Source organism: Pelophylax lessonae (assembly GCF_965119305.1).
Source record: "Pelophylax lessonae genome assembly, chromosome: 12".
NCBI classification, from domain to species: domain Eukaryota; kingdom Metazoa; phylum Chordata; class Amphibia; order Anura; family Ranidae; genus Pelophylax; species Pelophylax lessonae.
The window spans coordinates 214,963,823-214,977,957 of record NC_138779.1 but is presented as its reverse complement, the minus strand read 5'-3'; the positions used below and the strand labels follow the sequence as shown (position 1 = coordinate 214,977,957).

The following is a 14,135-nucleotide window of genomic DNA, read 5'->3' as shown; positions in this document are numbered from 1 at the left end:
GCCGACTACTGAGACAAGGTGGGGGCAGAGACAAGGGTGGGGGGTGGTGCCGCAGCTGCAGGAGAGGTGCGAGGGCCACATGAAATGGCCTGGGGGGCCGCATTCGGCCCACGGTCCTTGTGTTTGACACCTGTGCTCTAGAGGTTGCTAGGGGTTCCTTAACAATAAGCAATTTCTGCTTCTCAGATAAGTTCCCACCGACATCTTTGATCCTTTTACCTATGTATAAGGGGATAATTCTTCCCGAAGACCACGAAGTGTAAGGAGCATTCTGCCTACTGATCACACACTAATGTATCATGAGCTGTAGCAATATAGTTATTCTAGCAGAGGTTCGCTAGGACCTAAAAGCTATTTCAAGGGTTCCACTGTGTTGAAATGGTTGAGAAAGGCTGTGATGATGGTTTATCTGTGCCAATTAAGACACAGGTATGTTTATTTTTTTGCAGCCGGTTCCAGAAAGATATAATGTCCCCAGGACTGAATCCATGGGAGGAAACAAGCTGGTTGTATCCACAGTCCGTATATGTCACCACCCAGATACTGAAATCTGTTTTCTTTGGTGGTGCCACTGGTTGAACCCCTAAATGGTCAAGGCAAAGGCCAACATAAACATCCTCAAGATGGATCCACCTAATGGCTGGGGACACCTTAACAATTTTACTTGCCAATCCTGCAGAGAAGACATAGCCAGTCCCAGAACAGAACGAGGGGTATCTGTCCCCTGGGTATTCCTCTGGGGACATGTACCATTTACTCCCTGGGTCGCAAATTGGTTGGAAATTATTCATCAAAAATCCCGTAAAATAGCTCAGTCTCGGGGGCTGATCTGGTTTCAGAAGACTGGTTATTAAATACTCGGTATTAATAAACATATCACTGTCTGTTTTCATGATGTAGGAGGCTCCTGGACAATGTGTGGCCACCCAATTTAAACCCATGAAGACCTTTGTGGTTAGGTTATTGTAGGTATCCAAATAATCTTGTTGAATGATATCATGAAACGCTTGACTTTCCGTCAGAAGGGACTGTTCGGCTTCACTGGTCCACTTGGTGTCCTTGCCTAATAAAAAGAGCCGGAGTAACCTGACTTCAGGTAGAAGGTCCTCCTTTCCCCACGTTTGCCGGATGGCCTGCCGGGCTTCCTTCTGCCATCTTTCCACGGTAATGAGTAGAATAAGAAATGGAGAGTTGTCTTTGCATTTGTCAGGCTCGTTGATGATGTAGTTGTAAATGGAAGGCGGTTTTTGAACCCCTTCCAGTGACTTGTTCTCTGGTTGAGTGTTTGGAATACTCAAGCTGTTTCTCTGCACTGTTTGCTTATGAGGATCTGATTCTGATTCGCCTATTTGAATATTCCTAATCATAAGAGGTAACAGGTTGGGGATTTGAATGCGAGAACTATCCAGACTCAACGGAAGCCTGCCATTATTGCTAAGGATGAGCAATGTCAACGTGAAAAGAACTAAGCACAGAAACACACGGCTTATATGCCATTTATTGCCGAAGGAGCCGTTGATCAATTTCTGGAAAACCATGACGGATCATTTACTGAATATTTTCGTTTGTGTTAGTTTTTATCTTTTTTGCGATCTCACAGTGTCTTCATTTTCTGGAATGGTTCTCTGGTATCACGCTGAAAAAAGATCAAATGATATAAAAGTTAGGAATATAAAAATAAGTACAGTAAGCAATATACAGTAAGGTATAGCAAATCCTACAGAAGCCATTGGGGACCTCCTTCCAAAGCATGGTGGTTTCCTGGCTCTCATGAACATTCTCTAGAGCAGTGTTTCTCAACCTTTTTTCATTTAAGGCACCCTTTACAATTAGACCCCGTTCACACTGGGGCGACGCTACTTGCCGGGGCGACCTCACAGGTCGCGGTGTGCAGCTCGAAACTGCGACCTCGGAGCGGCCGGCACGGACGTCATATCATTGAAGTCAATGCAGGTTGCTCCGGGTCGCCCCAAAGAAGCTCTGGACCCTTTTTCTAAGTCAGAGCGACTTGTGTCGCTCCTATTAGAACGGGTCCACAGCTTCTCTATGGCAGGCGACCTTCGCCCCAGTGTGAACGGGGTCTTATGAACAATCTCGAGACACCCTCCAAAATTATGGACAGTCTTGAGGCGGCCAATTCTAAAATGTAAAAACGATTCTGATAGTTTTACATAACGTAGCAACATCAACACACGTAGGACACCCAACGTTAGGTGATTTATTCTTCCAAAGCATTTACACTTTTTTTCTTTTTAATAAAGGACTTGTCAAAAACTGTGTTCTGTGGTTTTTCCTTTTTTACACTTTTTTGGTGAATGGGTAGGGGTACGATGTACTCGCTACCCATTCACATTGGGGGGTAGCGGGATCTTCCAGATTCCGATAAGCCCCCCACCCGCAGACCCCCACATCCACAGCCCAGGGCTGTTGGGAAGAGGAGACTGCGAGCCAGGCCTTCTCATCCAACAACGCCATTGAAAGCTTCATGATTATGTGAGACGCATGAACAATTTTATTACAATGTGAGTGCAGAAGGTTTTTTCTTACCAATAAATGTGTGCTGATTTAACAGAGAGCACTTAGATCTCCCTTTATTGTTTTCCCATGCATATATATGTTGTGGAGTGTTGTTCGCTTTGGATCCATTGGAACTATTAGAGGAAAATATTGGGGGATCACTTTCTGTTATACATGCTTATATGCACATAGACCCTGAAGGGTCGCCTATTGGAGGTGAGAGGCAGATATAGCTGTGGTGGTGGGATTGAGTACAGCTCCTGCTGCCACTCATCCCACCCCATCCCATCCCTGCTTCCACTCATCCCACCCCATCCCATCCCTGCTGCCACTCATCCCACCCCCTCCCCTCCCCCCCCACCTCTGCCACTCATCCCATCACCGCTGCCACCCATCCCTTCCACCACCACCGCTGCCACTCATCACATCCCAACGCCCACCACTGATCCAATTCCCCCCTCCCCCACCACTTCTGCCATTAATACCATCACCCCACCACCGCTGCCACTGATCCAATTCTGCCCTCCCCCACCACTTCCGCCATTAATACCATCACCCCACCACCGCTGCCACTGATCCAATTCTGCCCTCCCCTACCACTTCTGCCATTAATACCATCCCCCCACCACCGCTGCCACTGATCCAATTCTGCCCTCCCCCACCACTTCTGCCATTAATACCATCACCCCACCACCGCTGCCACTGATCCAATTCTGCCCCTCCCCACCACTTCTGCCATTAATACCATCCCCCCACCACCGCTGCCACTGATCCAATTCCCCCCTCCCCCACCACTTCTGCCATTAATACAATCTCCCCAGCACAGCTGCCACTGATCCCATCCCACCACCGCAGCTGCCATTAAGCCGAGGGGGGGGGGGGCGGCAAATGAAGTTTCGCCTAGGGTGTCAAAAATCCTTGAACCAGCCCTGCTCATGTATGTCCTTTTGCATGACTTCAAGTTTTTCCAGCACCTGGGTTTTTGGGTGCAATACTAAGGACCTGCCTGTTACACCAGTTTTATCTTGAATCATTGGACTCTCTGTGATGGACTTATTTGCACTTTATAAGAGCATTCTTTTCAATTTAAGCATTATAGGAGACTTGTGAAATTGCGCTGCACTTAATATTTTTAATTCATCCAACATCAGTGCCTGACCTCACAAATGCGCTTCTGGAAGAACGGTCAAACATTCCCATAGACACACTCCTAAACCTTGTGGACAGCCTTCCCAGAAGAGTTGAAGCTGTTATAGCTGCAAAGGGTGGTCCAACTCAATATTGAACCCTACGGACTAAGCCTGGGATGCCATTAAAGTTCATGTGTGTGTAAAGGCGGGTGTCCCAATAAGTCCCTGTTGCACAGGTCTTTTAACTCTGCTTTTTCTTTTTTTCCTTATAATTACATTTCTTTAAGTGTTTAAGTTTGTTAGGCAAATACATAGAACAAAGGTTTGAAAAGTTTGGCCAGGTGTGCAGGAAAGTTTTTTTATAAATACATGTAGTTAAACCCTGGCAGTGAACTGTTTCTATTTGCGCTCTTTGGGTCTGGTAAAAGTGAAAGCCTTTTTTTTTTTGTTCTTTAAATCTATTTAACAAATACAAATAATATTCATCAATGTCATAAATGAGCAGATTTTCCATGTACTGAGCTCACATCCTGGGTTATCTCAAGAAGCATTAATAGCCCCACCAATTCTTATCTTGGGACTACATTAGTCTCTATGATGAGGAGATAGGAGAGAAGAGGTGAGCCCAATTAGTTTGGCAAGAAAAACTGGGCAGGACTGACACCAGTCAACACACAAAGACTTGGTAATACACTATATTACCAAAAGTATTGGGACGCCTGCCTTTACGCGAACGTTAGTACGTAACAATTAAACATGAGGGGTAGGCCAGCAAGGCGATGCATCAGCAAAATCACTGAAAGTAAGTGCCGGCCCTAATGCGATTAAAAAAATTCATGGTACATGAGTACACTTTGGAAAAGCTATCATCTTTAGAAATCGCAAGGAGCCCGGTCAAAACAGATGGAAGTAAGAAGGGATTCAAACAGGATATCAAGGTTTTGAGGTTTGCAATAGAAAACTGTCATTTTCAGTTGTTGGCCCTGCCTTCGGGTTAGCCACAGCTGCAAGAGTGTTCACAAAGATACTAGCTCCAGTTTTGGCTGTTCTATGGTCCCGAGGAATATCTATAATAGGATATCTGGACGATCTATTACTAATAGATTGATCAGCTTTGGCTCTAAGCCGAAATGTCCTCCAGACAGTACAGTTCCTAGAATATCTGGGTTGGATACTGAACTTGGCAAAGTCAAAATTACAGCCGGTCCAGCGTCTGGAATATCTGGGTCTTCTTGTGGGCATGGAACAGGCAAAGATATTCTTGCCAACATGAAAGGTTACAGACCTGAAGCATCTGGTTCGGTCCGTAGTAAGGCTGAGATATCCTTCTATACGTCTTTGCATGTTGTTATTAGGGAGGATGGTGTCCGTATTTGAGGCAATTCCCTATGCTCACTTCCATGCCAGACCCTTACAGAACAACATTCTGTCTACATGGTCTGGAAGGGTTCAGTCTCTGGACTGGCCATGTCTCTGGTACCAAGAGTACGTCAGAGTCTGAACTGGTGGTTGTTGACCAGAAATCTGGAGAAGGGGAAATCCTTTCTTCCAGTGACCTGGAAAGTGGTGACTATAGATGCTAGTCCCTCTAGCTGGGGAGCGGTTCTGGAGGAAGCCACTGCCCAGGGGGAATAGTCTTGTGTAGAGAGAGGTCTCCCCATCAACAATCTGAGCAGTCAGTCAGGTTTTGAAATACTGGATGCCCAGACTTTGGGGTCACCCTGTCAGCTTGCAATCTGACAATGCCACAGCCGTGGCTTATATCAACCATCAAGGAGGCACAAAGAGTCAGTCAGCCCAGAAAAAGGTGGATATCATCTTGTCCTGGGGAGAGAGGTTTGTGCCATGCCTGACAGCACTTTTTATTCCAGGAATAGAGAACTGGCAGGCAGATTTTTTGAGCCGTCAACAGATGTTTCCGGGGGGAATGGTCCTTACATCCCAAGAATTTTCAATCAATCTGCCTATGCTGGGGGGTCCCAGACGTAGATCTGTTGGCAACCAGGTTCAACAACAAGTTGAAGAGGTTTGTGTCCAGGACCAGGGATCCACTCGCAGTCGGAGTGGATGCTTTGGTGACTCCTTTGGAGGAGTATTTCCTGATTTATGCCTTTCCTCTGGTGCAGCTGATACTGCATCTGTTGCGCAGGATCAAGCTAGAGGGGAAACCAGTAATCCTGGTAGCTCCGGCATGGCCGAGGAGGGTTAGGTATGCAAAATCCAAAGGTTGGCAGTGACGAGGCCTTGGGCGCTTCCACTGTGTCCGGATCTACTCTCTCAAGGTCCGATATTCCACCCTGCTGTACAATCTCTAAATTTGATGGCTTGGCTATTGAAGCCTTAAACTTGAAGGAGCGGGATGTATCTGACCCTGCAGTTTATACGCTGATAAATGCTAGGAAACCAGTCTCTAGAAACATTTATTACAGGATCTGGAAATCCTACATTACCTGGTGTGGAGCCAGAAAATGGCATCCCCGCAAATATATCATCAGGAGAATTCTAGCTTTCTTTAAAGCAGGGGTAGATAAGAAATTAGCCTTGAGCACTATTAAAGGGAAAATTTCAGCCCTATCGGTTTTCTTTCAGGAACCGGTCGCTTCCCATTCATTGGTTCAGACCTTCGTCCAGGGAATGTCAAGTTTGCTTCCGCCTTTGAAGCCACCATTGTGTCCTTGGGACTTAAATTTGATACTGGCAGTTTTACAAAACAGCCTTTTGAACCTCTGGGGCAGGTTTCCCTGGTTCTTCTGACCAGAAAACTGGTCCTTTTGATTGCGATAACTTTGGCTAGAAGGGTATCTAAACTAGAAGCTGTGACGGTGGCGGGTATCAGATCCCTGGCCTTCTCATCCAACTCGTGACTAAAGACCCGGCAATCTCACACCCTGCCGTCAGTTGCGTGACAATTCCACTCTCAGCTGCACCCGGCACACAGATTGTCCAGCTTGCGGGACCAAAATCTAGATGCCAGCAGGCTAAGAGCGATTGTCACCAGGCTAATTAAACCAGTAACCCTTTCTCTGCCACCACCTCTACGTTATGATGAGCCCAGAGGATGCTCGTAATTTTAGAAATACTAATTATGACTTTAGAATAATCATCTGTAACACACACTGTCACCTCAGACAGGAATGTTCAGGGGATTTATTCTATACAGTAACGCTCTTCCAAGAGGCAGGTTCTTTGGTAAGCTTGCGTTAAGAACTTAGAGACAAAATTAACACTTTTCAAAATAAGGTTTAATTATAAAAACGGTTAAAATTGGTGCAAATAAAAATATTTACAGAAAAAATGGGTTACAAAGAAATAGAGATGCAATTCAGCAATTTAGAAGAATAGATAAAGAATTAGAAAGGAAATACTTGCATTCAAAGTCCCAAGTGTATCTTAGTTTCAGAAGCTGAACATGATTGGTCTTCTAGCTTGATGTTTCAGCTTTGATGGTAAGATGAGAACATGAGAGCTCCCTCAGCTTCCCTCTTTTTCTCTGACCCCCAGGGGGTGTAACCAGAAGTACTTGACCAATAAACACTGGGGCCATGGGCAGCCCCGGAGGCTCATAAAATGCTAAAGGACTTCCCGTTTAGACAGATTTTGTAGCAGAATTCATATCTTGAAATATGTAATGGTTACATTCTTGAAACTGATATTTTATTGTACGGCATAAAATTTCACATTCATGGACTCCAAACACAGGTTATCTCGTAATAACCTCTGACCCATAAGGCATCTGACCGCTAGCTTCCCTAGGAGTGAACGTGATCATGTTTGATCTTAATTTGATCGGTATTTTATGTGGCATTCAAATATATACTTTTTGTTACTATGTTATGTTCCTATCTGCATTTATGAATTGGGTATACATTTTTGGATGTAGGTGTTACATTTTAATTAACAACTGGGCTTGTGGAATTTACAACCCAGCCTGCTAAGACAAAGTTTGCTTCCTTTATGACCCAGCATCTGCCAGGGTCTGTTAAGATAAGGCATACTGATTAGGATAAGGTGGGGGGGGGGGGCTAATTTAGTTTGAGGGCGAGAGAGGGGGGAAGGAAAATCTCTCTGAGTACACATCTGCTGGCTACAGCTTTAAACGAAATAGTCGCCTGTGTCACTGGACAACATGGATGCCCGTGATGGCAAAATAGTGTCCCAGCGCACGAAACCATTACAGAAGCTCTTTCTTGTAAAGAGCCATTCTTAATATTTCATTAAGATCGGGTAATTATACGTCCACACCCAGGTTTGTACTACCTTCCTTTTTTCCAGATCCTTACTCAGAGGAAGAAAAGGTATTGCATTCTCTTGATGAAATGCATGCACTTAAGTTTTACTTGGAGAGATCAGCTTGGATTCGTAAAACCGAGAGCTTGTTTGTGCTGCCAGAAGGACCCAGGAAGGGGTTTGCAGCATCTAAGTCTACGATTTCTCATTGGATTCGCCAGGTTATTACCCAGGCGTATGATTTAGAAGGGAAGGTTCCCCCTTTTCCTGTAAAGGCACATTCTACTAGAGGAGTTGGTGCCTCTTGGGCACATAGCCATCAAGCCTCTATGGCTCAGATTTGCAAGGCCATGACCTGATCGTCGGTGCATACATCCACTCCTTTTTGTCAAGTGAATGTTAGGACCCAGGAGGAATCTGCATTTGGCCGCAGTGTTCTGCAGGCGGCGGTGTAATCCTTTTGGTGGTCGCCATCCCCTCAGATACATTGCTTTGGGACATCTCATATGTTATGATTTATGGCTCTGTGTCACGTGATGTATGAAAAGAAAAATAGATTTTTTTAATACAGACTTACCTGTAAAATCAATTTCTTGAAGTACATCACGGGACACAGAGGTCCCTCCCTTCTTCTATTGCGGCTTTATTACCTGCTACAAAACTGAGGTACTTCCTGTGTGGGAGGGGTTATATAGAGGGGCATCCTTTCTGATTGGTTGACAATGTCCTTCACCTGTAGGTGGCTATATAACCCATATGTTATGATTTATGGCTGTGTCCCGTGATGTACTTCAAGAAATGGATTTTACAGGTAAGTCTGTATTAAAAAATCCATTTATTTAGGGATAAATATATCCCCATCACCTCAAAATTTATATCAAGCTAATTATATTCCTTTGCTAGATGAGATAACGCTAAACATTAGGAAAATAGCAAGCCGCCCAATCTCTTGGTTTGAGATGGGTTGAGATGGAAATCACATTAAGCCAAATACAACTGGATAGGACTATTTAGATCCCACCAAAGTTTAGGGAAATACACGAGGACACACATGAAATAACAAGAGTTGTGTTTAAAACTTGGGACAGCTATATAGGCAGGCTGGGTGGGAATACAACTCTCCGTTATTATCACTAGAAGGTGCAAATTACCAGTGGCGGAACTACCAGGGTTGCAGCAGTTGCACTTGCGACTGGGCCCTGGCATTCCACCACTGAGGAGGGGGGTCCCAAGACCATATTAAGACTTTACACAGGCAGCCCGGCACTCTACAGAGCTACAGGAACTTATTGTAGCGGAGTGTTTTTAGAGTGCTGACAACTTGCATTCCACGGGGATCAGCTACTTCAAACAGGAGACATGGCATCTGGGCAGGGGCGGACTGAAAACTCATGGCGCCCCCGGGCAATAGGAGATCATGGGGCCCCCTGTGTCCCCATCCACACTCAAGCCACACCCACACCCCAGCCTGTCAACATACCACCCCAGCCTGTCAACATACCACCCCAGCCTGTCCGTATACATCCCCAGCCTTTCCGTATACATCCCCAGACTGTCCGAATACATTTCCAGTCTGTCCGTATACATCCCCAGCCTGTCCGTATACCACCCCAGCCTGTCCGTATACCACCCCAGCCTGTCTATATACATCCCCAGCCTGTCCGTATACATCCCCAGCCTGTCCGTATACATCCCCAGCCTGTCCGTATACATCCCCAGCCAGTCCGAATACCACCCCAGCCTGTCCGTATACCACCCCAGCCTGTCCGTATACATCCCCAGCCTGCCCGTATACATCCCCAGCCTGTCCGTATACATCCCCAGCCTGTCCGTATACCACCCCAGCCTGTCCGTACACATCCCCAGCCTGTCCACATACCACCCCAGCCTGTCCGTATACATCCCCAGCCAGTCCGCATACCACCCCAGCCTGTCCGCATACATCCCCAGCCTGTCCGCATACATCCCCAGCCTGTCCGTATACATCCCCAGCCTGTCTGTATACCACCCTAGCCTGTCCGTATACCTCCCTAGCCTGTCCGTATACTACCCTAGCCTGTCTGTATACTACCCTAGCCTGTCTGTATACTACCCTAGCCTGTCCGTATACTTCCCTAGCCTGTCCGTATACTACCCTAGCCTGTCCGTATACTTCCCTAGCCTGTCCGTATACTTCCCTAGCCTGTCCGTATACTTCCCTAGCCTGTCCATATACAACCAGCTAGAAGGTTGTAATGGTGTACAATGAAAACCTGTTGCTTTTTGGAACTAAAAATGCAGGTTTCATCCACCCACCGGCTTGTATACAATTTTGGGGCAATTTTTAGACATTTTGCTGAGGCACCTCTGAAGAAACCTCAATGCAGCCCTGAAGAAACCTAAAGTTACCCCTGAAGAAACCCCTCAGTTTTTCTCCATCACTTAGCTAATGAGACCTCCAAAGCTAATGCGTAGGGTCAAACAAAAATGATATGCAAGCAACTGACATCCTCTATATCAACTGATGATGCCATTGGTCATTAGGCGGCAGGCAGCTAGAAAGTTATAATGATGTACAATGAAAATCTGTGGCTTTTTTGGAACTAAAAGGCAGGTTTCATCCACCCACCCACCTGCTTGTTTACATTTTTAGGGCAATTTTTAGGCATTTTGCCGAGGCACCTCTGAAGAAACCTCAAGGCACCCCTGAAGAAACCTCAAGAAACCCCTGAAGAAACCTCAAGGCACCCCTGAAGAAACCCCTCAGTTTTTCTCCATCACTTAGCTAATGAGACCCCAAAGCTGATGGAGAGGGGTAGGGTAGGGTCAAACAAAATGATATGCAAGCAACTGGAAATATGTGGCTTTTTTTGGTACTAAAAGGCAGGTTTCAACCACCCACCGGCTTGTATACAATTTTGGGGCACTTTTTAGGCATTTTGCAGAGGAACCTCTAAAGAAACCTCATGGCTCCCCTGAAGAAACCTCAAGAAACCCCTAAAGAAACCTCATGGCTCCCCTGAAGAAACCTCAAGAAACCCCTAAAGAAACCTCAAGGCACCACTGAAGAAACCCCTCAGTTTTTCTCCATCACTTAGCTAATGAGACCCCAAAGCTGATGGAGAGGGGTAGGGTAGGGTAGGGTCAAACAAAATGATATGCAAGCAACTGGAAATCTGTGGCTTTTTTTGGTACTAAAAGGCAGGTTTCAACCACCCACCGGCTTGTATACAATTTTGGGACACTTTTTAGGCATTTTGCCGAGGAACCTCTAAAGAAACCTCATGGCTCCCCTGAAGAAACCTCAAGGGACCACTGGTTGAAAAAGGCTGATCTAGAGTGATCTCCTAAGCAATGTTCTCCAATCTCAGCTTGTATCTGCCTCATATGTTCTTTTACAATCGGTATGACTTCTGACTCGTGTAACTTTCTAAAATCTTCAATAAAATTTAAGTTATATAAAAAAAAAAAAAACGTACTATTACCTGATTGCTGTATCCTGTATGGTAGGTTGTGTTTCTACTCGGAAGGCTTGTGGTTTGTCTTCTTATACAATGCCTGCAGGTACAGGCTCTGTGCTCAGGAGGAAGTCGGGGCGCTGTGTGCTGATTGGTACTTTGACTTTGAGGTGGTTATGCAATGAATGTTCAAAACTGAATACATGTGAATAAAAAAACTTTTTTTATGTCATTTTGGATGGAGCAAGGAAGGGTTTTTTTTTTATTGCTGTCTGTGTCCCTCTTGGGGAGAGTTCCACCCACTTATTACTTATCACAGATTTACTAAAGGCAAACAGACTGTGCACTTTGGAAAGTGCAGTTGCTCCAGAGCTTAGTAAATGAGAAGAAGTTCTGCTGACTTCCACCATCCAATCATGTGCAAAAACATGCTGTTTTTTTATTTTCCTTGCACGTGATTGGGTACTCTCTGCAAAGTGAACTTAGATGTCTTTCTTCAGGAGCTCAGCTATGAGGAGAGATTAGAGGAACTGAATTTATTCTCTCTTAAGAAGAGGAGATTAAGGGGGGGGGGGGTATGATCACCATGTATAAATACATAAGGGCGGATATGATCTCCATGTATAAATACATAAGGGGGGGATATGATCTCCATGTATAAATACATAAGGGGGGATATGATCACCATGTATAAATACATAAGGGGGATATGATCACCATGTATAAATACATAAGGGGGGATATGATCTCCATGTATAAATACATAAGAGGGGATATGATCACCATGTATAAATACATAAGGGGGGATATGATCTCCATGTATAATACATAAAGGGGGATATGATCTCATTGGATAATACATAAGGGGGGATATGATCTCCATGTATAAATACATAAGGGGGGATATGATCTCCATGTATAAATACATAAGGGGGATATGATCTCCATGTATAAATACATAAGGGGGGATATGATCACCATGTATAAATACATAAGGGGGGATATGATCTCCTTGTATAATACATAAAGGGGGATATGATCTCCTTGGATAATAAATAAGGGGGGATATGATCTCCATGTATAAATACATAAGAAGGAAAATAATCACCATGTATCAGTACATAAGTGTCTCACATGAGTTTCCCTCACAGGGATTTTCCAGCTCTTGCTTAGTACAAAATGAAACACACACTATATTGTCAAAAGTATACATCCCCAGCCAGTCCGTATACATCCCCAGCCAGTCCGTATACATCCCCAGCCTGTCCGTATACCTCCTTAGCCTGTCCGTATACTACCCTAGTCTGTCTGTATACTACCCTAGCCTGTCTGTATACTACCCTAGCCTGTCTGTATACTACCCTAGCCTGTCTGTATACATCCCCAGCCTGTCCGTATACTACCCTAGCCTGTCCGTAATACTACCCTAGCCTGTCCATATACTTCCCTAGCCTGTCCGTATACTTCTCTAGCCTGTCCGTATACTTCCCTAGCCTGTCCATATACTTCCCTAGCCTGTCCATATACTTCCCTAGCCTGTCCGTATACCTCCCTAGCTTGTCTGTATACCTGCAGACTACAGCTTGCGTGAGGAAGCCAGCCGGTGTTGCCATTATTTGTCTTCAGTCTGGGCCCAGAAGAGCAGGTGCAGGCCTGGGGACCACAGCTGAAGAATTTAGTAGAGAGGCGCCACAAAAAATCTTCACCCCTGCCACCGTATACATGGGCAGGGAAAAGGGGGTGGAGTCAGGGGCAGAGCCAATGGAGGGCGGCAAAATGTGGTTTCGCCTAGGGTGTCAAGAATCCTTGCACAAGCCCTGGCTGTGTCCTCAATCTTCTTTCTTTCTTTCTTTCTTTCTTTCTTTCTTTCTTTCTTTCTTTCTTTCTTTCTTTCTTTCTTTCTTTCTTTCTTATTTTGGCTCCAAGGGGAAAGATTAGAGGTCTGTTTAGAACCCTGGTATATCACCAAAGCCTCCCAACTGGGCTCCTAAAAAAAGTTGTATAAAGTAATAAAAAATAAAATTGTAAAACAAAATAAATTGGTAAAAAAAATTAACAAAAATAAAAGACTACTGACCCCATCCACTGCCCTACTGGCACCTTCCACTGCCCTACTGGCACCTTCCACTGCCCTACTGACACCATCCACTGCCCTACTGACACCGTCCACTGCTCTACTAACACCAAACACTGCTCTACTAACACCGTCCACTGCCCTACTGACTCCATCCACTGCCCTACTGACACCATCCACTGCCCTACTGACACCGTCCACTGCCCTACTGACACCGTCCACTGCCCTACTAACACCAACCACTGCTCTACTGACACTATCCACTGCTCTACTGACACCATCCACTGCCCTACTGACACCATCCACTGCTCTACTGACACCGTCCACTGCTCTACTGACACTAACCACTGCTCTACTGACACTGTCCACTGCTCTACTGACACCGTCCACTGTTCTACTGACACTGTCCACTGCCCTACGGACACCATCCACTGCCCTACTGACACTGTCCACTGCCCTACTGACACCGTTCACTGCCCTACTGACACCGTCCACTGCCCTACTGATACCGTCCACTTCTCTACTGTCACCGTCCTCTGCCCTACTGACACCGTCCACTTCCCTACTGTCACCGTCCTCTGCCCTACTGACACCATCCACTGCTCTAGTGATACTATCCACTGTTCTACTGACACTGTCCACTGTTCTACTGACACCGTCCACTGCTCAACTGACACCATCCACTGCTCAACTGACACCGTCCACTGCTCAACCAAAACAGCAGGAAGGAGATCAGCTACAGAACATGTG

General features: G+C 45.6%; 1 protein-coding gene across 1 annotated transcript; it reads right to left on the bottom strand.

The window, feature by feature from the left end:
* Positions 1 to 356: 356 nt before the first annotated feature.
* Positions 357 to 1,538, bottom strand: LOC309569028 (beta-1,3-galactosyltransferase 2-like; the record flags this gene model as incomplete). Its single annotated transcript, XM_082274789.1, has 1 exon — positions 357 to 1,538. One exon carries the CDS (start codon positions 1,536 to 1,538, stop codon positions 357 to 359), a length of 1,182 nt encoding a protein of 393 aa, XP_082130915.1.
* Positions 1,539 to 14,135: the final 12,597 nt, after the last annotated feature.